This window comes from Microcebus murinus, chromosome 15, assembly GCF_040939455.1.
Source record: "Microcebus murinus isolate Inina chromosome 15, M.murinus_Inina_mat1.0, whole genome shotgun sequence".
In the NCBI taxonomy this organism is placed as follows: Eukaryota; Metazoa; Chordata; class Mammalia; order Primates; family Cheirogaleidae; genus Microcebus; species Microcebus murinus.
In genome coordinates, this window is record NC_134118.1 from 13,018,935 (window position 1) to 13,046,611 (window position 27,677).

A 27,677-nucleotide genomic window follows, 5' to 3' on the forward strand; every position below is an offset into this window, starting at 1 on the left:
TATGAGTTAGAAATATTGTTGGGTAAGGTTAAAGAATGTTAAATTGTAGATGGAAGTGTCCGGGCTTAAGGTGACGGGCTACGTAAAATAATGGCAGAGTCTTCCGCAGGGGAGTGATGTGGCGAAAAGGGCATCATGTTAGGTTCATCTGGTAGCAGCAGCCATGAAGGAGGGACAGGGTTGGTTGCAGGTGGGTGGGGTGGGGTGGAGCTCAGCAAGCTTCAGTAATACAGGTGTGGGGGCTCGGGGCTTGGCCAAGGGTGGTGACAGCAGGATTGGTGAGGCAAAGGGACATCCAGGCAAAGGAAGAACCAATCAGAGAAGTGTTTCCTGACAACTGGCGACAGAGCCCAGAGCAATGGTGAGCAGCTCCTCGGCATGGAAAGGGCACAGGTGTAAGCAGGAAGCAGGGCAGAGCTCAGGCTATGGGGGATGGGCATGGAGTGCAGTATGAGTCTGGGCTCACTTAAAGACTGAAGTTTTGGTTCATCTCCATGACTCACCTTTAATTTTGTAATAGCAAACACTCATGTTACTCTTATTGTGAGCCTGGCACTGTTCTTTGCATTTTGCATATATTAGTTCACTTATTACTCACAATGACCTCTGGATATGATTCCCATTTTGCAGATGGGGAAACCAAGGCTTAGAGAGGTTCAGTCACTTGCTCTAAGTCTGGTTCCAGAGCCATGCCCTTTTAGTACACTGCTGTGCAGCTTCTTGAGCACCTTATTAACGCTCACCTGCTAGGCCACTTTTGGCAACTTTTATCTCCTGTTGTTGCTGGGAATCTTAGGCCCTTCTTGGTTTTCTCATCTATGAATTGCAGGCGCTGAACTTGTAAATCCCTTTTAGCTCTGCGAATAATAAGTTCTACTTTTTGAACAAACCAGAACATAATTCTGTTATTCCAATATAATAGAGACCTTTTTCTTAAAAAGAGAGATGGAATTTCAAAAGTCTTCCTTTTTGAGGCCTTATTGACATGGGAAAAGACACTCCTTCCCTGAGGTCATATGGGACCCTGGGCACAGTCCACAGAAGGCCATTCTGCTGTGTGTGCACCTTACTTTGTTCTGCTTGTCTCTCAACTCCTGGAGGGCAAGACCGCGTTTTATTCATTTTTGTATTTCTTGGGCATAACTTGTTACCAGTAGACGATCAATAATTTTCTCTTTTCCCCCTGTTTTGTTTTTGCTTTTTAATGATTTCAGACTGTGAAGAAATCAGATTTAATAAGTCTCACTTGTACAACATTGCCTTCATTCAGGTAGAATTTTTTCTAAAGAAAAGCTTATTATTATTATTATTAGCCCTCAGAATGGCTACAACCCTAGAAGTAGGGAGTCATGCTGAAATGAAATGAAATGAAATGAAGCTACTTAGCTAGGAGTATAATGTTGAGTTGGCATTACTTACTGCTGAAGAGTTGAGGCAAGTGTTGGCAAACTTTTTCTGTAAAGGGCCAGATATAAATATGTTAGGCTTTCTAGGCTTTCACCATATGGTCTCTGTTGCAGTTACTCAACTCTGCCGTTGTTGTGCAAGTGCAGCTATAAGCAATACATGAATGAATGAGAATGGCTGTGTTCTAATAAAACTTTATTTACAAAGAGAGGCCATAGGCCAGATTTGAACTGAGGGTCATAGTTTGCCTACCCTGGTGCACTCTCAAGTGTGACAGAGAGAATGGGACACAGGCCCCAGATATGCCACTTGCTAGTTGGGTGAACTTCATCCAACAGAGCCTCAGTTTCTGCATCTGTGAAATGGTGAATCTGACAGCATCCACGTTTAGAGTTGGTGCTAGGATTAAATGAGATAGTATATTATAAAGTTCTTGGCACTGACCCTAGCATATAGTGCTCTCAATATTATTGTTATTATAAGTATTATTTATATATTCCTCCTGGTTTTAACTCCTTCTTGCTTTTCATTATATTAAATGAATTCACCTTGAATTCATGCTTGCGAGTACTAGCAATGTTTTCTTTGCAGTCCTCCTTTCCTATGTCAAGAACTCATAAGAAAAACATCTGTAGTTCCTGCCAACTATAATAGAATTGTTATAAAATTCATGTGAAGAAACTTACTCGGTGCCTGGCACATAGTACTCTATATAGTGTAGCTAACAGGAGGAGGAAGAAAAATTGGAAACATAAATTTTGAAAATAAAGAGTATAAAAACATTCTTTAGAAATTTGTGAAATTTCAATGAAATAGGAATTCTGATTGGGGGGGGAAGTTTAGTATTCAGTGTACATAAATAGCTTAGTTTTTTACATTTGAAATCAATTAATTGCCTGGCTCTGATAATTAGGGATTTCCTGAAGTGGAATCCATTGCTCATAAACCAGGAATGTTAAAACCAGTCAAGCCATTTGCTTTGCAAAATGATCTGTTTATAGTATAGCTGAAACAAGATAAATCACACATGCAAAACAGCTGTCTGTTGGTAGTGAAGAATAGTCTCTGTTCTACATATTAAGAATACTCATTATAGATAGTCATTTGTGTGCCGGGGCAATGATCATTCAGTAATACATAGACGTGAAAGCAGAACTTACTCGACTAGGCCTAGCCTCTTTGGAACTATGTGTTCTGAGGCGCAGAGAGCAGGATTTACTAGTACTGTGACATTTGGAGCCAGGTAACTCTTTATTATGGAAGACTATGCGTTGCAGGTTGTTTAGCAGAATCCTAGCCTCTACCCACTAGATACCAGTAAGAATGCCCCACCGCAGTTGTGACAATCAAAAATATTTCTAGATATTGCCAAATGTCTTGTGGGAGGCAAAATTGCCTCCGGTCAAGAACTACTGATATAGACTGATGATCTAATAGTGCCTCGTGATATTATGTGCCAACTTATCGAAGCAATAATGACATTCCTATTGTAATACATGCAGGATTTCTCAGGATAATCTTAGTTTCAGATATTCTGCCCCACTCACCCACCAGATATACCTTGGAAACCCACTTATCCTGACATTTTTCTATTTGAAAATATGGTGACCGTCCCTATGCAATGTTTGTCTTGTTTAGGACTTAAAGTTGGAACACATTGATTGTGTCGCCATTGGTTTTAGTCTTTATGCATCTTGCTTAAGCTAATAGTTGATGTAGCTCATACTGCTTAATGACATTGAATGTAATTATATCCTAAGAGTGGTATAAGTCTGCCACTAGCTTAATTGAAGCAAATTTCATTTAAAGCTTTACTAAGCGGAGCAATACGGGTTTTTTTTGGTCTGATTTTTCTCATATTGGTATTAAGGTAAATTTTTTGGTGGTTTTCACATGTAGCATGACCATTGATTGTTCTAGTAATGTGTCACATCATATGTGGCTGGGAAGGGGTGGCCTTTTGGAGTCCTGAGGAGTATTGTTCTACCTGTCTACCAGGATACCTTTCCAGGTAAATGCTGGTATATTGGCTATATTACCCGAGGGACGTTCATTTACTTTTAGTGTGAATTTCATTTATAAAATAAGTTTGATATTACTCATGTCTTTAAAACAAGTATAAAAAATTACCACTTTTCTTTTTGACTAACCTTTGCCCAAGAACTATAATGGTGGTAAGGAAGGTGAAGTCATTTTTTGTACTTCTTACTATTAATAGATCTTATACCAAGTGCTCTATGGAAACGTGTCTGTTTAACCTGTAATAGTAGGGTCAGTTATAGAAGGTGTCAGTATTTGTCTTAAAAATATTTGTGGTAGAACATATATAGTTTTCCATATCACTATTCTAGGAGTTATATATTAATAATTACTAGTCTAATAAAATACCAAATTTTCAGCATCAGGGAGACCAATCAGGGAAATAATATTCTACACATAATGCTGTAGAATAATTACCCAAGAAGATATTTTTCTGATATTATATAGCCTGGGAATAGTTTTGCCAAATTATTCCTGAGTCTATTTTATATTTATCATTTGTTAAAAAAAAAAAACACCATAATTTTCACGGACACAGTACCTTGAAAAATAATTGTGGCCCACAGTATTTTGAATGTTGGCTTTCTTAAACATGATTATTTTAAGTTCAACCTATTTATTTTATTCTGAGTCTGTGGATATGTAATAATTTGCTTTCATTCCCCTCCACCACTTTGTTTTATAGCGTTTGACTATAGAAGAGGACCTATATAAATGAATGACAAAGCCTTTCTTATTTTTGAGCCCTCAGTCCTTATAAGCTCATGGCCATTGAGCAGAGTAAATCCTATTATTGCTGTGTTTACAACAGTATTTTCTAGATTTTTATTTGTGTGTACAAAATATCCCTTGTGTCTTGTATGTTCATGTGATATTTACTAACTTTGTCATGAAATTTTTATTGTTTGAGAACATGGAAAATTATATGAAAGAATTTTTGTTGTTACTGTTTTATGTTTTGAGTTTGGGTCAAAATTTCCAGCTTGAGAAAGTCTCAATTTTGTGAAACTTGAAAAAAAGTGTTTAACTTTTAGTTCCAAATGTCATGAAAATGAACCTGACTTCTCTTTTCCTCCCCACATGCTTTCATTTTTCTTTAGAGTGCTAAGGGATCAATCTTAACTTGCCCAACTGCATATGTAAGGAGAAAACTCTGGAGAACGCCCCAGCCAGACTTCAAAAAATTAGGAATAACACAAAATGGCCCTCAAACTCTTAAACTTTAGATTTTTAATGTCGACAAAATTCTCATTATTGCTTTTTGGCAGGGAAGTGATTTAGAAGAATGAAATGAGAATATTTTTTACCCCTCTCCTCTTTTTAGCCTTAACTAAACTGGAGACATGTAACTATTTGTAGTGACTTTTCATTTTACTATGCAGTGACTGCACAGGCATGACATATCCTAGCTACTGTTATCATGATGTTATTATGCATAAAAGTATTATTTCTATTTTTATGGACAAGTTGTTTTGTATGGGCACACTCTGTTAAAATGCACCATTATGTCATTGTTTCAACAAACAGCCATACGTAGCAGTTATTGGCAATTAGATAAGGAAAAATTTTAAGACAACCATATAATGGTGTTTATTTCGAGCTGTTTATCCTAGTCGATCAGCCTCAGAACCAGAAAGGAAAATGCACAGTATTGATTTTAATCTGTTAGAATTTTCAGATTTCATTCATGCAAACATGGCTCCTGCCATAAAAGTTGCTCCAACTGTTACAGTATGAATTATTCTAGAAAGGAGTTTTCTTGCTCCTTGTCACCTGGCCCTGGTGGTGGCAGGCTGAGCACGAGGACCATACTGGGCCGGACCCTCCGAGAAGTTTCTGCAGCATTGAAACAAGGCCAGATTATACCAGTAGAGCTCTGTCAAAAATGTCTTTCTGTTATCAAGAAGACCAAATTTCTAAATGCCTACATTACTGTAACAGAAGAGGTGGCCTTAAAACAAGCTGAAGAATCAGAATAAAGATATAAGAATGGTCAGTCCCTTGGGGATTTAGATGGAATTCCTATTGCAGTAAAAGATAACTTTAGCACGTCTGGCATTGAGACAACATGCGCATCAAATATGCTGAAAGGTTATGTACCACCTTATAATGCTACAGTAGTTCCGAAGTTGTTGGATCAGGGAGCTCTACAAATGGGGAAGACAAATTTAGATGAGTTTGCTATGGCCTCTGGAACCACAGATGGTGTATTTGGACCAGTAAAAAACCCCTGGAGTTATTGAAAACAATAAAGAGAAAAGAGGAAGCAGGAGCCACATGGTGAGAAGGAAGATTCAAATTGGCTAATAACTGGAGGAAGCTCAGGTGGGAGTGCAGCTGCCACCTCAGCATTCACGTGCTTTGCGGCTTTAGGATCAGATACAGGAGGATGGACCAGAAATCCTGCTGCCCATTGTGGACTTGTTGGTGTCAAACCAAGCTATGGCTTAGTTTCTCGTCATGGTCTCATTCCTCTGGTGAATTCAATGGACGTGCCAGGAATCTTAACCAGCTATGTGGATGATGCAGCAGTTGTGTTGGGTATACTGACTGGACATGACCCCTAAGAGTCTACCACAGTCCAAGATCCTGTTAAACCATTCATGCTTCCCAGTTTGACAGATGTGAGCAAACTATGTATAGGAATTCCAAAGGAATATCTTGTACCAGAATTATCAAGTGAAGTACGATCTCCTTGGTCCAAAGCCGCTGACCTCTTTGAGTCTGAGGGAGCCAAAGTAATTGATGTGTCCCTTCCCCACACAAGTTATTCCATTGTCTGCTACCGCGTATTGTGCACATCAGAAGTGGCATCGAATATGGCAAGATGTGATGGGCTAGAATATGGTCACAGATGTGAAATTGATGTGTCTACTGAAGCCATGTATGCTGCAACTAGACGAGAAGGGTTCAATGATGTGGTGAGAGGAAGAATTCTCTCAGGAAATTTTTTCTTATTAAAAGAAAACTATGAGAATTATTTCATCAAAGCCCAGAAAGTGAGACGCCTCGTTGCTAATGACTTTATGAATGTTTTTAACTCTGGAGTAGATGTCTTGCTAACTCCCACCACCTTGAGTGAGGCACTACCCTACTTGGAGTTCATCAAAGAAGACAACAGAACACGAAGTGCCCAGGACGATATTTTCACACAGGCAGTAAATATGGCAGGATTACCAGCAGTGAGTATCCCTGTAGCACTCTTAAACCAAGGGCTACCAATAGGACTGCAGTTTATTGGGCGTGCATTTTGTGACCAGCAGCTTCTTACAATTGCCAAGTGGTTTGAAAAACAAGTACAGGTTCCTGTTGCTCAACTTCAAGAACACGTGGATGATTGTTCATCAGTCCTTGAAAATGAAAAGTTAGCTTCTATTTCTCTAAAACAATAGAGATAAATGTATCATGCAAATTAAAATGACGTTTAGAAATTCTGTTCTCTAGAGAGTCAAATGATCTTGCTCAATTCTTGTAATTAGGTTCATTCTCAATACAGTCTTTCCTTGGAATCACAAAAAAAAAAAAAGAAAAGAGTTTTCTTGGTTCTATAAAGATAGAGCTGACTCGTCTTCTTCTGTTCCCCAGAGTACTCTAAAAATGAGCTAGTTTATGGCTTTTAATAAAATTATTTATACTTTATGCCAAATATAATAAAGCAAAATAGTCCCAAGAAATATTTCTTCTAGAATCTCTGTATGATCAGAAAATCTGAAAATTGTTTTCTCCATGTCGTGTCTAAGGCAATAGGTGTGTGTGTGTGTGTGTGTGTGTGTGTGTGTGTCGTAGTATTGTGAGTACTTTGAAGGGCAGGGACTCCTCTTTGTCTAGTCCACAAAGCTGCACACATAACAGGTACATAGCAGGTGCTCAATAAAATTGGAGACATCAACTTTTGTTAAAATACTTAATGTAGATTTATTTTCTCTCCAGACCACTTCCGCTCATATTTTATCTTAGAAGTCCAGTTATTGCTCTCTTGGTGAGCTGAGAAGGAGCTCGAAATGAACAGCTGCTGTTTCTCCCCCAATGGATATGTGGCTGAGTTCTACAGATAATTTTAAAAAAATTCCTAGTATTGGTTTGGGGGTTGGAGCTGGGGTTGTATCAGTGTCAGAGAAAGGACTTGTTTGCCAGACTTAAATTTTCTCACCAGGGCTTCTCCATTTGTCAAAAAGGACTTCCTTAGTCTGGCTTGTCCTCCTGAATTGAATCTTTCATGAACCAGCTCAATTCTGTAAGTGCATCTAATTTTTTTATAAGTATAAAAGGGAACAATTATTTGCATTTGAGTGAGTATGAATAGCAAAAAGATTTCCTTTTCTGGGTAGCGAAAAGCCAGGAAATAGATAAAGAAATTACTTTCAGTGTTTCTTGAAGGATAGCTCAACAAATATCAAATGCTGTTAGAAAACCTATGAAAATATTGACTTCACGGTGCCTAATTTCTTTCTGTGTAGTGGATCTACACCAGATATGAGGCAATTTCCATTTAAATAAATGCCCCTAAAGCCTTCAAAGTATTTATAGAGTGTTTGCTTTGTGCACTGCATGATAACACCATGAATTACTCTTTGCTTTTCTAGTCAATTTAGCTATAAGATTAAAAACAAAATTATTTTATTTTCCCAAGACAAAAATTAATTGCAAATGTCTTATAATACCAGTTAATAGACTGTTGTTTTTATTAGTCTATAAATACTATACTTCCATTTTTCACCTGAGTGCCATTTTCACATAAATTAAATCCTAAAGAATAAAGAGGAATTGGCATCCAATTAAATTGGAGCTTATTTTATTATATACCCTCCTCCCAGAATCTCCTTCATCCCCCTCCCCAGTTTTATATAGGGGATTATATTCTTTCAAAACATAAATATGCCAGAAAAGTTATGTGTTTGTTTTTTTTTAAGCCCAACAAACCATCCTACATTATTCTAGTTTCTGTTTAAATAATCCCTATAGCCCTATTTGAAAATGCAAGAAACTGTTTAGGTAAAAATTATAACTAGTGGAATGCCAAGGCAAAATTTATTATATTTAACAGATAACTTTTATGATGAATTTATAATAATACTAATATATTGGGGGCTCTTAACTGTGGCCAGGAACTGTGTTAGACATTTAAGTGCATTTTCTTTTGTAATACAACAGCCCTATAAAGAAAATATTATTCTTCCCATTTTAAAGTGACAAAATTTGCCTTAAGTTATGAGACTCATGTCTGTCCACTCCAAAGCCATGCTTTTATTTTTTTTAATATTTATTTTTTATTTTTTTTGAGACAGAGTCTCAGTTGTTGCCCAGGCTAGAGTGAGTGCCGTGGCGTCAGCCTAGCTCACAGCAACCTCAGACTCCTGGGCTCAAGCAATCCTGCTGCCTCAGCCTCCCAAGTAGCTGGGACTACAGGCATGCGCCACCATGCCCGGCTAATTTTTTTCTATATATGTTAGTTGACCAATTAATTTCTTTCGATTTATAGTAGAGACGGGGTCTCGCTCTTGCTCAGGCCGGTTTCGAACTCCTGACCTCCAGCAATCCTCCCGCCTTGGCCTCCCAGAGTGCTAGGATTACAGGCGTGAGCCACCGCGCCCGGCCCAAAGCCATGCTTTTAAATGCTGCATCACACATACCTCTGTGATAGTCTCTGGTAGGAGAGATCACATTTAAAGTTATCAGTAAGTTCCTTTATGTCCTGCACACTCAACCACAAGCTCCCCTAAGTACCATTTGTAGATTCGTTAGACTTAAACACAAATGTAATGTTCATATCACAATAATGACAATATACTTTTCATAACATAATAATTATAATGCTGCATGCTGGATATCATTACTGTACACTTCACACATATACTCATTCCTCATGACAATTTAAGAGATAGGTTCTCTTATTTCCCTGTTGTCCAAAGGTGGCTACTGAGGCTTGGTACAAGGTTAGTAGATGGCAGGATTGGATTAAATCCAACCCCCTCCCCCCAACCAAAAGCAGAAAAATGAAAATTATAGAGAAGCTTAAGATCATCTGTAACTTTTATCACCCAAGTAGAACCACTTTCAACTGAGTTTCTTCTTCCGAATCCCATGCCTACACATGGCTAGATATGTAGATACGTAAGTAAACTACTCTTGTAGAAAAATCGAGTTATACTATACATAATGTCTGGTAACTTCTTTTCCACTGAACAACAAATGATGACAGTTTTTCCTGTCAATAATGATAGTTGTCCATTGTTTATTAATAGCCAGATAGACATGGATTAGAGGGTTATTCCTTAATTTAGTTAACCCCTCATAGTTGGACACTTGGGTTCTTGTCTTTTTGTGCTATTAGATCCAAATGGAGTTGAGTTTGTGATGTCGCCCTTCAAGAATATATCAAACTTGACATCAGCAAATCCTCTCGTGGCGTATGGGACAGACTGGTGTGGAAAGCCAGCTAATCGAGTTGAAGCAAAAGCCTTAGTTCAGTTAAACTTGGGATAACACTTATAACCAAGACGGATGTCTAAAGAAACATGACAGCTCTAGTCTTCCCCTTGCATGTGACACAATTCTCCCTGTGTCCTTTCTTACTTGTGGTGTGGAGGTAGACCCTGTCTCCTATTCTGCAGCTGCCCTCCAGCTATGGCTGTGCCTAGCAGTAAATAAAGGATGAATCTTAACTTCTGCTGTTGTCCTCACTGTGAATATTCCAGGAGATGGGAAATGTTGTAGTAAATATATACCTAAGGCAGAGCCTATCTTTTTCTCAGAAACACTCATCATTTATCCATTCTAAAAATATTTACCAATTGCTTCCAACGTGTCATAAATAGTCCTTGCCCTCCAGAGTAAACAGCGTGGTAGCGGCATGTCAGTTCGGATGCCGGTGGCTGCAGAAACTGAAGTTCCCATGCGTCTTGGCCAAAAAAGGACGGTCACTTATTGTCTTACATAACAAATTCGTCAGTGGGGCAAGCTGCAGGGCTGATTCCATTACCCCACGACTCTCAGTTCAGCCCTCCTTTGCAGGGCTCTGTCCTCAGGCCGTTTGTAAGATGAATGCAACAGTCTGAGTTTCACATCCTGACGTTGTCGTATTGACCAGAGGTGGAAATAGCACTGTCTCTTATGATGTCTCTCTTTAAGAGCAAAGAAACGATTCTTAGAAGCCTTGCCACCTGTAGGCACCCCTTACAGATCTCACTGGGCAGGTCTGGGTGGCCTTCCCACCCTTTAACCAGAGATCAGTGACCTCCCTTTAATCACTGACCCAGACCCACCCACTAGTGCTGGGTAGGGTCATCCTCTAGGAAGCTCATGGTCTGGTGGCGAAGAGATGGATATCTGAGCACGATCTGTGATCTGCTAAGAAGGGAGGTGGGCGCAAAAGGGTGCAGCACTGTCTGTCACAGAGGAAACTGGCTGCGGCAGTGACATGCATAATTATCCAGGCAGGTAGACCAGGAGGTATAGAGCCCTTGGGGCAGACGTGATGAGTTTCTTATATTCGAAGACTAAAGCAAGGAGGAGAATTGGAGTCCATGAATGGCTGGAGATGGGGCAGACCGTGTGATCCTGAGTTAATGTGAAGAATCTTGGGCTTTAAGAGCAAGGGGACCCACAGGGGCTTTAGGGAAGAGCAGTGGCATGCTTTGACTCATACGGATGAGAGATATTCCTGGCTGCTATATGGAAGGCTTAGGGAGCAGTAGCAAAAGCAAGAACACAGCAGCTGGTGGTGCGGACAACTGGTCTACCTGAGGAGAGAAGTGGAAGAGATGGGAAATAGTTAATACCGGTAGTTACTTTTGACCAGTCTTGGCAATGAGTTGGATCTGGCAGAGGTCAGGGAAAAGGGTACCTTGAGGGTTTCTCTATGAGCAATTATTAGGCCACTGGCATTGTCATTACTGAAGAACGATCAAGTCCATGTCAATAATAATTCGCTTTAGATAGTGAATCTGAGGTGCCTGTGAAATATTATTGGAAGATGAAGAGTGGTAGTAATACTAGCAGTGATTCAGACAGTGTTCCACATATTTTATTTGTATGAAATAATCTAATTCTCACGATAACTTCATGAGGCAGATGCTGTTATTATCCCCATTTCACAGATGTGGTAAGTGAGACCCAGAGTTGAGCACCGTGGCCAGCATTACACAGCTGATAAAAATTGTAATAATTAGAAGAGTCTTCTAGGCTGAAAGTATGCATTTAGAAATACTCAGATTATCAATGCTAATTAAGCCATGGGTGGTAGATGAAATTGCCTAGGGAGAGTTGAGCCCTGGGAAATTCCATGATTTAAATCAAAGCCTGAGAGATACAGAAGTACTATAGAGGACGGGGGAAGTCGATCTATAGGTCTGTAAGTCTTCCTATAGATCGGCTTCTTTTAAATGAATGTTCAAGTGTTAACATTTTTTAGAAAATCATGGAAGCGTTTGGCTCCTTTACAAACTAAGAAACTGCTTATAGAAGGTTCTGAAATTCTGCCAGAGAAAGTGAAATATGGACATGTATGTTAGCACTTGATGTTCTGCCACTTACAAATTATATAGTTTGTCTAAACTCAGGCAAGTTACTTCTTTGCATTAGGATCTGGTTCAGCTGCATAAAACATACTGAAAATAGTAATAACTCACACAAGAGAGGGATTTATTTCTGTCTCATGTGAGAGAGGCGCAGAGGCGGTCAGTTCAAGGCTGCTGTGTATGGTGGCTCCACAAACTTCATAAGGACCAAGCTGACCCCCGATTACTATTCCAGCATTACTATGAGGTGGCCCTTGTCCTCAAAAGTGGCTGCCACATTCCAGCCATCATATCTCTGATCTAGAAAACTGGATAAAGGGAAAAGCAGATCAAGGAAATGACGCCCTCTTCTTCTTAAGCGGACTTCCCAGAAGTCACTAGCAACACTTTGGCTTACACCTCATTGGCCAAACTTGATAATACGGCCACACATATCCTCAGAGGAGGCTGGGAAGCAGTCTTTTAGCAGGGCAAGAAAAATCAAGATGCATTCGCTAAAAAGAAAGGAAAGAATGGATTTGATGGGCAACCAGCTGTCTCTGCCACTGCCGGTTTGCTTTTTTGTAAAACAAGGTTTAAAATATTCACTTCACCTCTCTTATGGGTGAAGACTAAATTTCCGAATAGCCAAGATTGATACGTGATTGGTCTGCAGTAAAACTTCTCATCAATATTGCCTACTCTCTGCTGAGCTCAGGCACCTTCTAAGGAAGTCTAAGGAATGTTTTCCGGTAGCTAAAGTAGAACAATCATTTGCAGGGACAGCAGCTCTTGTCATTAATCCACCTGGTCCACTCTATCCTGGCTTATTGGTAACATAGTTAGGATTCTAGTCTGAGGTCCCTCATGGTGACTGCTTTTAAGAGAGTGGCTCTTTAATTCAGAACCTAGTTGCAATCATCATTAAGAAGCGGAATGCAAAGCAGGTCATTTTAAAAACGGTAGCTATTTAGCATGCTTGGAGATTCCCAGGCATGGGTAAAGGTAAATGAAGTTTCTTTTCCTATTAAAATAAATCTAGTGTACTCAGAAAATATCTGTGAATATTGATATTCTTTTTAAATTTTGAGTTTGGCTCCAGAAACACATGATACTTTTGCATTAAATAATTATCTTTAAGATTATTCCGCCACACACGGCAAAGAGTTTCTATTATTTTTCACTATGTTTGTGCTTAATATGTCCACATCTATTTCAGATTCCTCTAAAAATGAAATAGTGTCTGGTTTTGTGTGGTACTTTTCATTTTAGGATTTTAAAGAGTAGGAACTTCCTCTTCTTTTATGCAAACCCCATCCTGTAATTCGAGTTGCACAATAAATGCTTAACTGTTTGCAGGGTCGATGTGTTGTAACCTCACACACTCGTGAGCCTTGGGACCGCCCAAAGGTGCCTGAAGGAACAGGTATGAGGGCAGGAACCCCTGACATCAGCCTATTCCTTGTGACCACCCTTTTTTCCTTTTCTTGACCTGACGCCTCATTGTTGAATGCTTAAACATTTTGGGAAGGGAAAAAGAGATGAGCATAAGTAGAGCTAATTTAGTTAGGACATGTTTCATTATATAGCTTACAGGAAAACTGAAAAGATGATATATAAATTAAAACCATATTGCAAGTAAAGCAGGAAAAATTGGTTGGCAGATTGTGAGCCCAAATTCTAGCTAACAGTTCAACTTGAGTAACTTGGGGAAATTTTCCGCTCAGTTTCTTGGATGCTTCAGAGCGTGAGTCCTCTTAGATAGTTATTAACTGCACTTTTTGATGCCTTCCCGGTGAGGCACGGCAGCACCCCCTCAAACACACACACCTTCAGGTGAGAGTCAAGGGGCATCAAGAGCAAATACAGAGTAACCAGCATAAGTAATCAACACCCTACATTTGGGGTCAGGAAATCTTTAATGAGTACCCACTAACAGCCACTTACCATACTAGAGTTTTCATGTGTTGATATAATATACAGTCAGAGAGGCAGATATTATCATCTTCATTTTGCACTTAAGGCAATGCAGTTCTGACAGGTTAATTAACTTGCTCATGGCCACAGAGCTAGGTGATGATTGGCACTTCAACCTTGACGTTCAGAATCCGCATTCTAGGCAGCGAGGTTGATATATTCAGCCATCAGGACAAGATAATTTAAAAATGTGAAAAATAAGAACTTAAAAATAGACACTAAATTAAAATGTGAATTCAGAACTTCTTATGGGGCAAAATGAAGCAGTGACTTTACCTGTTGAGACATCTTTAAAAATTTAACATCTTTCATGCAAAAAAAAAATAATACTGTCCCTAAAGGAATTAACAGGACCAAAAGAATAGGACAGCTGCCTCTGAAAAAAGACTAATAAAACTCAATGCATTTGTTCTAAGACACACACAGAGAGAAAAGGGAAAGAAAACAAGGATGTTTCAGCAGGAATCAGCAGCCTTGCAAAAATATTCTTTCCAGGACTGCTATTTGGATTTCACTTAGTCACTATACAAATGACAAATGGCACTGAAAAATTGGTCTGGGCGGTAATAGGAGCTACATAAGGAAACTGTATAATGTCGTCAGACAGAGAAAATGAGAAATCTGAGCTTAAAAGGAAGTAGACTCCAGAATGATTCTTAAATGGAATGCAAGGTTTCATGAGGTTCTCTATCATCCTATACTTAATAGGTAACTGAGTGGCTATTATCATGAGATTTTGGAATGAGTTCAAGGGAGAAAAAGTGCCCAGGAGTGTATTAACCTTGACAGTATTAATGGAGACAAAGACTGCGAAGAGTTGAGTCTAAAAGCCTGCACAGCCTGGTCTTGGTCATTCTCAAGCCATCCAGTGAGACATGATGTGTGAGTGACAAACAGTCGCTGGACTCAGGAACCCTGGACCACCTTCACTCCCTGTGTGAGTTGGCACATTCTGGACAAGTCACTTGACTCCTGTGTCTCATTTCTTGTAACTATAGAATGGGACAAAAAAGACGCTAACTCCGCATTTGGCAAGTTGTGTTCCTTGGCACATAAGGTATTATAAGAGCTTGGGCTTAATGGCATCCCTTAGGGAAATGCCAACCCACCATAGTCGTGATTAAGTTTTGGAAGCAATGGGTTAAACAGAGTTTAAAAGGCTTATTGCAGACCTTCTCAGAGCCTTAAAAGGGCCAAATTATAATTCAGTTCTTCCTAGAAGAGAAAATAGCATGTTAGTTATAATTGTAGGGAAACAAAGTTAGGAAAATTTATACCCTACCTACATAATGGGGATGTAGGTAATAGGTCTAAAAGCACTTAGAAAGAATAAAGCACTACATGAACAGTAGGAATTTTAAAATAATTCCCAATCACATGAGGGTTCGGGGACTAGCAGACACCATTGCATCATGCTTTACTTTTCTACACTAGGGAGCTTCCTCCTTAGCCATCCTCCTGAAGGCTGTGCATGTAGTTGGGGAGAAGGGAGTGGGATTCTAGGCTTCTTTAGGAATGCTGCAGGTGTGTTTCTTAAAGTGTGGTTCTCAGAATGCCCCCATCAGAATTACCTGTGCTGCTTATTATGCATTCGCATCCCTGGGTCCGCAGGTCTAAGATGGAGACTAGGGATCAGAATTTTTGACCCTTTGCACTGGGATGTCGAGTGTGACTCGACACGGTTAAGTAGAATAAAGGAATCGAGAAAAAAAGCAAGCGAGTGCAAAGGACACTTCAGCTGATTCTTATGCACACTAAAGGTTGAGATCCACTGGTCTGGAGAGTCTCGGCACAGTTCAGAGCCTCCAAAACTTAAATTCATGCCATGCCTTAAGGGGCGACCTAGGAGTGAGGTGGTAAGGAACTTCACCCCTAGAGGAACCCCTATCGGCCAGGTGGTCTGCCTGCTACCAGAGGAGACTTTTCACTTGTAGATAACTTTTGTTGAGCCCATGTTCTATGCCCCTAAAGGGTGCTTTTAGTCCATGCCTGTTAACCTTTACAAGTCAGTATCATCCCCATTTTACAGAGAGGAAGATGATGGAACTTTCCTAAGTCACCCAGTAATTCAGTAGAGCGCTTTTGGTTGCACATAAAAGAGAACCAAGCCCAATCAATCTAGCTTAAGCAAAAAGAATGTATTGGTTCACGTAAGGAAAACACCCAGGGTTATAATGCTTTCAGGCAGGGCTGGATCCAGAGGCCCAAATGATGTTAGGAGGTTTTGGTCTCACCGGAGTCATCCTCTGCTCTTTTTTCCTTTGTCTTGGCTCAAAGCTCAGGCAGCCTCTCCCCTTGAAGTGGCAGAAAAATTGCCAGCAGCTCCATGCTAAAGGACAAAGGTTGGGAAACTGTGGCCCCGAGGGGCAAGCTGCTTGTTTTTGTAAATAAAGTTTTATTGTAACACAGTCGATGCCCACTTGTGAACATTTGTCTAAGGCTGCTTTCCTGGTGCAACAGCAGAGTTGAGTACTTGCTGCAGACTGTATGGCCCGCAAAGCCTAAAGTAGTTCCTGTTTGGCTGAACAGAAAGAGTTTGCTGACCCCTGCAGGAGAAACCAGGCTTCGTTGCGGGATCTGAATTTGGGAAAGGCAGTATTTATTTAGCTGCATGAAGAATATCAGACCGTGGGGGCTGAGGTTTTAAGATGAACGGAGAGCCTACATTATCTGAAGATTGTTGCTTTGCATTAACGCAAGACTTGGGAGTTCATTTACAATTCAAATAAGTTTCTCCGTTCCCAACACAAATATATTCTATAGATTAAATGAATAATAGAATGTTCTATAAGTTTTTGTAGTCATTATATGCGTTAGTGGTTGAAGGTTAGATTCCTGGGAGATGAAACGGAAATTTCATGTTGAACAGCTCAGGAAGAACTTTGCTAATAACATCTATTATCTCAATAAGTATGATAGCACAGAGCCCATATGATTTTAAATTTAAATAAGAACTTTTCCCCCTGTCTGTCTGGTTTTTAGCAATGCGCTTTGTTCGCTGAGTGCCTGTTTTCACGGAATGTAAATACCCTCATTCTCCCAACACAGTACTGAGAAAATGCAAAGTATTTGACGTAATAGGATTGTTTCCTCTCAAAGCTTATGGATTGCCATTGTGACCTAGAGATTGATTCTTTTACTACTAGCCAAAGCTGAATGAAGGTTTTTTTAGTTTATGGACCCTGCTTTTACTAGGCTTAGAGCCTGTCTAATCTGCAATCCTAGTTGAAAGAGCATGTTTATCTATAGACCCAACAAAACCCAGAATTGAGTCTCACTGCCTGGCCAAGCTCAGTTGCTCCCCCTGAATGAATTACTGGGGCTGGAGAGTGGAGATGAAGCGCTCTGATTGGCCAGCACTGGGTCACATGCCCACGCCTGGCTTCAGGGCTGAGATGAACTCTTCCTGAACCACCTGGAGTAGGTGGGGACGAGGGGTGACACTCCAGAAGGCAATCAGGAAGCCCTTGCCACCCGCTGGGAGGCCAGCAGCAAATAACTCATATTACCAGCTGCTATTAGGTGGTAGATTCTGGATGTGATCCTACGTCTTCCTGTTTTCGTAACACTGTTTCCACTGTACACTATGCACAGCGTTTTCTAAATGAAGCAGTTCTGAGCCTATTCCGGGCCTGACTGGCACCTGCTGAGTTCATAATTACGGCCTGTGGCATAGGTGCTTAGTAGAGAAAGTCCTTCTGGCTCCTAATGTCCTAGTGACCTAGGGGAGGTGTCCTCCAGGGCACTCACGTATGGATGTACATCTATATTATGACATTTCAGGGTAAGACAGCATTTCTTTTCTCTTGCTAGAGTAGGATCAATTTATATTGGCACCTGTTTTGCAACCTTTTCAAAAAAGGAAGCTTATTTCTTCTCTCATCTGTGAAGTCCTCCTCTTACTTTAGTCAGTAATACAGAGATTCAAAAAGCCAGACTTTTACCCAGTGGGGAGATGTTCTTGAAAATAGACATGTCTTAATTAAAAGCACTTGCCTCTTCTGAGAATCACTTCTTCCTATTCATTAGTCCCTTCTCAATCTCCCCATTTGTAAAATGGGGATAATATATAATACTAACTCATAAGAGCAATGCAAGGATAATATACAGTAATACATTTTAAATGCTTAAAGTAGTGCCTGGCACAGACTTAGTAACTTAATGCTATTATTATTATTGTTCTTGTTGTCATCGTCACTGTCATCATCATCATCCTCGATGCTAAGGAAACACTATCCTATTCAGAATCTTCCCTCCTGTTAGAAGGAAATGGAAAACCCTGTTCACCATATGCCGGAGGTCACCATGTGCCAGAGGTCATAGTCGTACAGCCTCTTTCCAATACAGTGGCCTACGATTCCAGAGCCAGTAGAGCTACCCACTTTGCTGTCTTTGAAATCAGTGCATCCTAGAGCACTGGGATTTATGGACATTCTCATAGTCCTCTTGGATGTCAATTAATGCTTCAAGAGCAGATTAACAGAAACATGACTTGGGCCATCTTTGGGACAGATAGATCCATGAATTCCCCTTCCTTCCCCTCTCCCTCCATTGCACGTCATCACAGTGCCCTGGTGTCCTGCCAAGGCACCAGGCCTGTTCTTAGTGCAGGAGAGCGCAGCATGCCTGTGAAAGCATCCCTAGGGCCTACTCCCAGCAGTGGGGGGAGCTGCCTTTTACCAGGCAGAACTCTCTAGAGCCAGAAGCAACGGAGGAATTTGGCCAAGTGCCTGAGCAAATCTGCTGAGAGACGGCAGACCAGGTATGTGCAGCCTCCCTCTCATTTCACACCGTCTCCTAGCCCACAGAACTGTATGGAAAGGCGCACACATTAGTGGTTCTTTCCCCATGAAAAAATACCCTTCTCATTGCAATAAGATGGATTGGCAACTCTCTCGGCGTAAACCTGTCCCTCCGGAGGTGCAGTAGGGAAGACTGTCAGATGTCACGGTGTGGTGTGATGGTTGTGTGTCGTTTTGTGGGGAATGTACGTGACATTTCTCCTGGTGGTCCCCAGGTAGAAAAGGGAGCTGCCTGTGAGTCCGGGGAGCCGGGCAGCACCAGCGCTCCCTCCTTATCCCCCTCGGGGCTTGCATTACTCAAGTTATCCACTCTTTGGATTAAGACAGATAAACCCTTGTTAAATGCTGCTGTTATCTCATTAGCATATGCTAAGCCATCGGCAGTGTTCACAGCTTAGTTCTAACATAGACATTGATTGGATCCCTCTCTGGTTGCTAAGGGATGAGGCAGAGGAGGCTGAAAGGACAGGGAAGGGCAGTGAAGGTCAATGATCCGCCTACTCGTGTCCTGTTTGGTAGCTCTTGGGCGATATGGCAGTGTTGGTTTATCTCCCAGCTCCGTGGAGGTGTGTGTTTATTCCCTGAGCCAGGCAACCTCTCTGGGCCCAAAGAGCCTCCATTTGCCCCATGGCTTTCCCCTCTGATGCCCACACCTTCTCCCTCCACTCCCCCATCCCTATCCTGTCCCTTAACTCATGGGGAAAGGCAGAAGCTCCAGTATTTAGAATAAACATGTTTCACTCTTTTTAAAAAGACACATCTCCTAGTTAGTACAGATGGATCCTAGGTTGTCAGAAACTCTTCGAGCAGATCTGGCCTCTCTAAGAAAGTGTGGCATAAGTATGATAGAGTGAAAAAGGAAGAATGCTGTCCTCATACGCCTGATAATGTGTATAAACCCTTCATTTCCTCACGAGAAAGTAGCTCTGTAAATATCAGAGCACGTTTATATGCAAGGAGGAAGCTGCAGTTGCTGAGGACTCACTGAGTGGCTGGGTACCTGTGTGGCATCGTTCTGCAGCTGCAAGAAGAGGCAGTGCTGCTGGTGGCAGGGAGGTGCCGGGCTCAGGCCCTGGACACATCGGTGCAGCGAGCTGACAGTCGACCTCACCTCCGTCCCATCCCTTGGCTCCCATTCCTAGGGTGGTGAAATAAGAATATGTAACCACTTCTAACTGGGAAAAAAAAAGTGAATGTCATCAGATTCTGTGACATAAGCATTCTATTACTGAGTTTACTTGGGGCTAAGGAAGAAGAATCTAACATATGAGGCTCTTAGGTCCTCCAAACCCCCGGGGCGCTTGGCACAAGGAGAGAGCTCCAGTGAGACCCCCAGTGGCCTGCTCCTTCTGCCTCTGGGGCTCACTCCAGCTAGATATCAAATAGCACAGACACCATGGCTTCCCTCATTCCAGATTGCCTTGTGGGATGCGGCACAACTCGCACTTTCTAGGCCAGCAGGAAGCAAGTTAGTATTAATACTTTCCCCGGAGGAGCCTTTGAAGGCCAAGCCACTGCACGAAATATAACGTAAGGGTCTCTGCTGAAGCACCTGGCCCACCTATTCTCACGCACCCTGAGAACCCACCAGGAGTGGCCCCATGCTACCCCAAGGGCTGGGCTCCCGGTAATTAAAATCATGCCTACGTCAAGTATTTTCTTTGTGGCTTTTCTAAAGAGAAAGAAAAATAATCTCCCAACCATTTCCTGACACCACGGATAAAACAAAACCCAGTCATGTCATCAAAGGGAGCCCCCAGCGGGTCTCTCAAAGAGTGTCCTCTTGGTGGTGGAGCTGGAACGAGCCCTGGAGATCATGGCTGAGGCTGGCTGTCCCCACCCCCACCCCACCCCACCTCACCCCCGCCCTACCCCCGTCCTTTTCACTCAGCAGGCTCAGCGCTGGCAGGTGACATCGGGGACAGTTCATGTGTACGTGACTGTTTTCTTCAGACACCCCACTCCTGTCTCAGCAGCACGAGGAACCAACCTTCCAGTGGGCCTGAGCAAGGGAGGCTGTTTATGATTCCTAGACACACCTGCCTGGCCCCTCCTCTCCCGCTTGCCTTCCTGCTGGTCCCTCTCTCCTCCCTGGGGTAGGATTCCGCTTTATTCTGTGCCCTGCCTTGTGTTTTGTTTTCCTTCTTTTCAAACGTATTCACAAGTCGGCCTCTTCCCTCACTCTTAAGCTTTCCAGTTGCATTATCTGACGGCAGAGCAGTCAGGCTGAGAGTCACCCTGTCCTCAGAGGAATTGGGGGAAAATGTAATAATATGGGCGATTCAAATATAAATCAGCTAAACCTGATGGAACCCAGCCTGCTCAATAATCTGCTGTACTTAAGAGCTAAACATCTTGAATTTAATAATATAGTTATTAAGGATTCATTTAATTACTGAGTTATAATTATGCCTTTACAATCCTCTGCTCCTTGCCACTCTAGGTTTTTCAAAGGCTCCCCTAGTTTCTTATAATTATTTTAATGTAGCAATTTTGGAATAATTTGTTTCCATTTCATAAAGATGTGATTGTGAAACAGCCTTCCCGTCCCCGGTGGTGCATTTTTCTTAAGACAAATAGTGATACTTATTTTCACACCTCTTGAGATGCTTGTGAACCAAATCAAAATGCAGTCATTTATCTATTTGATAAGTTGTTATTGAGTGCCAAGTTATGAGAGGCAAACTCAGTAGCAACCCTGAATAATTCTTTGATTTTTTTTTAAAGGATTCTTTCTGTATATAATCTTTTTAACCTTTAGCAGATGTTTTAATTTGGCTGAACTCAGAAAATCCACAAACTGAGTATTTTAAAAATTTTACCTGTTTTGAGAATCAGAAAAAAGATAGGAAATTTTCCAACCAAATTCAGGTCCCCAAATACATATGAAACTATGCCTGTCAGTGGTTTGATGGGCCCCCCTGGAAGCATCATGGGATCCAGAGATCCCCGGATGAGCCTGCTGCCACTGGAAGTATTTCATTCCTGCTGTAGCCTGAGAAAAGTCCCAGAAGATAATTCTGAGCAGCACACTCAGGTCGAGCTTCCTAAAGACCAAGGCAGGAAATTAACTTTCTACTATACGCTCTGGGAAGTCGCTGACGGTTTCTGCAAAGAGCAGGCTTCTGGAAAAGTAATCTAATAAGAGTGTAAAGTATAGATTTGAAGGCAGGAGACGAAGGGTGGGAATATAGGTTTGAAGACTTGTAAAATCTGGACGAGCAACCGTTAAGTCTGTAAATTCAGGTAAGAAATGGGAAAAACGTGATAGAAATGAAAGAGAAAGTGACCTTGTGGGAATGGGAATCAGATCACCAGAATATCTGTTGATTTGGCCTCCCTCCTGGACTCAAAACTTCTTTTCTGTGGTTTCCCACAATTGCTGCTACCAATGCAGCTCCACCCAAGTACCCGAGATGCTTTCTCCTCTCCTCTCCTCTCCTCTCCTCTCCTCTCCTCTCCTCTCCTCTCCTCTCCTCTCCTCTCCTCTCCTCTCCTCTCCTCTCCTCTCCTCTCCTCTCCTCTCCTCTCCTCCCCTCCCCTCCCCTCCCCTCCCCTCCCCTCCCCTCCCCTCCCCTCCCCTCCCCTCTTTTCTTTTTTTTGAGACAGAGTCTCACTCTGTAGCCTAGGCTAGAGTGAGTGCCATGGCGTCAGCCTAGTTCACAGCAACCTCAAACTCCTGGGCTCAAGCAATCCTTCTGCCTCAGCCTCCCAAGTAGCTGGGACTACAGGCATAGGCCACCATGCCCGGCTAATGTTTTCTATATATTTTTATATTTTCTATATATAGTTGGCCAATTAATTTCCTTCTATTTATAGTAGAGATGGGGTCTCGCTCTTGCTCAGGCCGGTTTCAAACTCCTGACCTTGAGCGATCCACCCCCCTCGGCCTCCCAGAGTGCTAGGATTATAGGCCTGAGCCACGGGCACCCGGCCTGGACTTTCTTTCTTATTCCTTACTGTAGCTGTGTTTGGGTTTTGTGTGTGTGTGTTTGGCTTTTTCTTTTCTTTTCTTTTTTTTTTTTTTTTTTTGAGACAGAGTCTCACTTTGTTGCCCAGGCTAGAGTGAGTGCCATGGCGTCAGCCTGGCTCACAGCAACCTCAATCTCCGGGGCTCAGCGATCCTACTGCCTCAGCCTCCCGAGTAGCTGGGACTACAGGCATGCGCCACCATGCCCGGCTAATTTTTTTGTATATATATTTTTAGTTGGTCAATTAATTTATTTCTATTTTTGGTAGAGACGGGGTCTCGCTCAGGCTGGTTTCGAACTCCTGACCTTGAGCAATCCGCCCGCCTCAGCCTCCCAAAGTGCTAGGATTACAGGCGTGAGCCACCACGCCCGGCTTGGCTTTTTCTTTAACCACTTTCCTTAGCCATTCTGCAACCCAAACTTACTTAAAACCTTCTGAGTCTTTTATCTTCTTCCTTCCGCCTCCAGTAATCCATTTTGCCCACTGCTGCTAGATTAATCTCCCTGAGGCCCACATCTGATCTTTGCCATTTGTGTTCAGAGACCTCAGTTCAAACTTTCAATCACTCAGTGTAAAGTCTTCCGATGACTAATACTTCTCTGTGTACTTTTGACTCCACCTCCTCTTCTCCTTCCTAAGAACTCTGTTTCATAAATTTCTCAGCTTCTTTCCTACATCTTCCACCCCTCACTCTCTACTGGCTCTCTTGCAGCTCAACTACTGGCCGGATCCAGTCTCCCCTGTCTCAACCTGGCAAATTTCCTCTCAACAGGAAATAAAATCCAAACCCCTAAAGAGCATTTGCAGAATGGCTGCATTATCTAGCTCCAAAGTCCTTGTCATTAAGCCACCATCCTATCCCACTTCTTCCTTCTTTACAACACATAAAATTGTCACATTGACCTAGTCATGAAAACCAAAAATGTTGGCCGTCCTTGCTACTAAGTGCTGCTTCACATTTATCCTGGAAATTACCAAATCTGCCAATTCTCCCACCTGCCTGAGTCTCATCTTTCGTCTCTGTTCCTTTGTCACTGCCCTGCTTGGATCCTGGTTACTAAGATTGCAGTGGCCTCCTTTTTGTTCCTTCTGCCAACTGTTTCTTCACACTTCCGGTCAGGTTCCCTTGGCTGCTGCAGCGACAGGCCTAGGAAACAAATCTAATTGCATGCTGACCATGCAACTTCCCAATCAGGCCGACCCTCTACCCCCAACTCCCCCATCACCCCATCCCTGCCCCATACTCTTAATCTTCAGTGGGTTCCACTTATTCTTTTATATTTTCCCCCAAAGCACGTAGCTTCTAGCATACTCTATAATTCACTTGGTTTTAGGATTTATTGTCTGCCCCCTACCCCACCGCCCCATGTAAGCTCCACGAGTTGGTATTTCCACCTGCTTTGTTTACTGACGTAGCCTAAGCCCCTGGTATAGAGTGAGCAGGCAGTATATATTGGTTGAATGTAATAATGTCAATTTCCCATTTTGAAGTTCTCGTCCTCGTCCCTCTGTTTAGCCAGGCGTCCTCAAACTACGGCCCGTGGGCCACATGCGAGTGTTTTTGCCCATTTGTTTTTTCACTTCAAAATAAGATATGTGCAGTGTGCATAGGAATTTGTTCATAGTTTTGTTTAAATTATAGTCCGGCCCTCCAACGGTCTGAGGGACAGTGAACTGGCCCCCTGTATAAAAATTTTGAGGACCCCTGGCTTAGAGTATAAAACGTTTCAAAAGCTTGCATGATCTGGCTCCAGGCTCTCCCATCCCCATCTCTCACCACGGGCCCTTCATCTCATGAAACGTAACTCATGTTCCAGGTTCACTGGAACAGGTCCTTAAAGTGTCTAGACGTCACATGCTCTTTCAGTCCTCTCTGTTGGTTGGATCTGTTTCTCAACTCCCAGGGATCCACTCCTCCCTCTTCCCCCTGCAGGGAGAATAGTCTTTCTTCTTTCAAAACCTAGCCCACATGACCTCCCTTGAGTCTTCTCCAACACTGTGAAGCAGAATTAGTCGGTTTCTCCTCTTTGCCTCTGTTGAGTTTTACATTGTTGCCCTGTTGTGGCGTGTTTTTACACACTGATCCTCCCGCTTGAGGTCTCCTCCTCAAGACCCTGTGCTCAAGACGGTGTCCAGTTCTTCTGTGTGTCTTCCCCAGAAATAAATGATCACAGCATCGGGCAGAGACTTAAGTGGCTACTCGGTCAAATGATTGGGCCAAGGGACGCCCAGCGCAGTGAACCATGTCGTCAAAGGTTGAAATGCCCTCTTCATTGCAACATGTCCAAATCGTCGCTGCCCTCAGCCCCAAACCTGTGCCTTCCCCTGTGTTCCTTGTCCCTGTGACTGAAGGCCGCCGCTCTGCTGACACGCACCCGGGAACTGGGAATGATCTCTTCCTGTCCTTCAGGCCACTCACGCAGTCTCTAACCCTGTTGACTTCCCCTCCAACACATCTCTCAGGTCTGTCTACTTCCTCTCCGCCCTGCCGTCAGGAGCCTTACCAACCAATCACGTCTGTCACGGCCACTGGCCACTGGCCACTGCCTGGCACACGGTTAAGATTCCATACATTTTTGTTGGATGAGTGGATCTCCTGAGTTAGAACCAGTTTCAGATCACAGACGGTAGACCGTCGGGCCACAGGTTGAGCTTGCAAGGAGTGCATAAGTTGCAAGACTCTAGATGATGTTTCTGAGGGACAGTGGTTGAGGCAAAACAAGAGTGATTTGGGATTTCCCCCAGCTTCACATGTAATTTTCCTTTCTGGGAAATTGAGTTCCTTCCACCCCCTTGATTTTTGCCAATGAGGTTATTTTCTCTGATTATTTCTTCTTAAAAAATTCAAGTTGGAGTATGTTTACCTTACTGGAGTACATAAATCCTTATATAACGTGGAAAAGAGTTCGTAATATTTATTCCATGTGGCAAAAAGCGGTTGGGATCATTGTGGCCTTTCAGGGAGGGTCCACTAGGCATTATGAGATCTGAAGTCTCAATATCTTCAAATGTTCAGTTATTGGGATTAGTCTAGATGTTCCCCTAAAGACACTCCTCATTCTCAATTTCCTGGAATTTTTTTTTTTTTTTTTTTTTTAAGCAAGACTCCAGGAGAAAAAGTGCTAGTGGAATTAGGGCAGTCGTAAAATCTGATGGAAGCGTGAGTGATTGTAGAATCAGTCAGTAACCCTAAGGTGGAGCCGCCTGCTTAGCAGATTTCAGGGCTTCTGGGGGTCTGGGGAAAGGAGGGTGACAGCAAGTGGAGGGCAGTGGGTGTGGAGGCATTGGCTTTGGAATAGACAGTTGGTATATGTTTTCTGCCTCCATTTTTCTCAGCCAACAGTGCCATAGCGATTGCATCTGCCGAGTCCCCTTTGAGAAATCGCTGGACCAGCAGTTACACTGACTCTCACTTGAGTCTCTTGATGGCCTCTCCCTGCCTTGTTGGGGACCTTCTGATGTGTCAGGATAGCCCTCCCCACCCTCCTCCTCAAGTCTAGGTGAAGGCTGGGGTGTTCTGAAGTGCCGACTGTCCCCAGCCTTTAGAACACTTCGGTATGACTTCCATTCCAAAAGGCAAAAAGAGAAACGGAACTCTGGTCATGTGGTTTCTGTTATCTGTAACCATGGAAAACACTGGCCATCTGTGAGGTTTCCATTTTAACACTTGTTTTCCTCTCTCTCTGTCCATCTCTTCCTTGGGGAAAACAAGCTGAGGAAGTGGAGAGACTGGCTGCCATGCGCTCTGACTCCCTGGTTCCAGGGACCCACACGCCCCCCATCCGCAGGAGAAGTAAGTTTGCCAACCTGGGGAGGATTTTCAAGCCTTGGAAATGGAGGAAGAAGAAAAGCGAGAAGTTCAAACACACGTCAGCAGGTAAGATGATTTGCTTTCTTCTTTCATTTCTCACTGGGTGTTTGTTGACATCAACTCTATATCTTAATTAGTAGAATTTAATTACTATAGGCTGTCTAAACCAAAGGGAAAATCAAGCCTTGGAATTGGTCTTGTCTTTAATAATTCTTCAATATGATGAAGAATGACTTCTATATCCTATGTGTTTTCTTATATCTCAGGGGGTTTTTTTGTTTGTTTGTTTACTTTTTTTTAAGTAAAGAACCATTACTTTTATATCATCTATAAATAATCTGCTTTTAGAACACCACGTTTTCTATCATTCTAGCATTGACAATCCATTTCTTATTGTCCATCCTATTTTCACTGCTCCAGTAAAAGTGAACACACAGTGGAAAATAAATTATATATGGTCGTTGGCATATGAGAGTAGGTTATTTCATGGAGGAAAAATCTTGAGTAAATGACTCTTGGACATGGCAGGAAAACAGAGAATGGGAATGAATCATCATTGTAGTGGCAAAGATAACTATACAGCTCCTAGCTCAGTGGACAGCAAAGAAATGTGGATAAAGTCGGCACCACTAAGGGAGGAAGGGCTGGATAATCCCAGAGTTAGGCTGCTGGGACACATCCTGGCTCTGGTTCTTGCCATCCCTGTGACCTTGCTCAAGTTATTTAACGCTGTACTCAATTTCCCTGTCAATAAAATAGGGGTAAGAATAGCACCTTACTAGAGTTAATATTTGGGGAGCGTTTATGTGGTGCCGTAGCTAGATACTTTTTAAATAAGTAGGGAAATGTAGTGTAGGGAAAGACATAAAGAGTTGTGATTTTGCCCTCTTGGGTTTGAGATGAGAGGGGGGAAGAGCTACACAGATTCTTTTTGGTTTTTTGTCTTAGTCTGCTTGGGTAGCTTACACAATAGAAATTTATTTCTCACAGTTCTGGAGGCTGGAAATCCAAGATTGAAGTTTTGGCGAGGTAGGTTTTATTCCAAGGCCTCTTCTCGTGGCTTGTAGGTGGCCGCCATCTTTCTGGGCACGCACGCGATCTGGTCATTTTGTGTGCACAGAAAGCGCAAACTCTCTAGAGTCCCTTTTTATGAGGGCGCTAATCCCATTGTGA

At 42.3% G+C, this 27,677-nt stretch overlaps 1 protein-coding gene and 1 pseudogene across 8 annotated transcripts in view; both read left to right on the plus strand.

Moving 5' to 3' along the window:
• Positions 1-27,677, plus strand: part of PHACTR1 (phosphatase and actin regulator 1) — a 508,037-nt gene that overhangs the window by 274,818 nt on the left and 205,542 nt on the right. For all 8 annotated transcript variants that reach the window (XM_012753501.2, XM_012753502.3, XM_012753505.2 and 5 more), the window contains one exon: positions 26,406-26,570. In XM_012753501.2, coding sequence (XP_012608955.1) covers positions 26,406-26,570 — 165 coding nt within the window. The remainder of the gene's footprint in view (positions 1-26,405; positions 26,571-27,677) is intronic.
• LOC105865139 (glutamyl-tRNA(Gln) amidotransferase subunit A, mitochondrial pseudogene) lies at positions 203-14,247 on the plus strand (annotated as a pseudogene).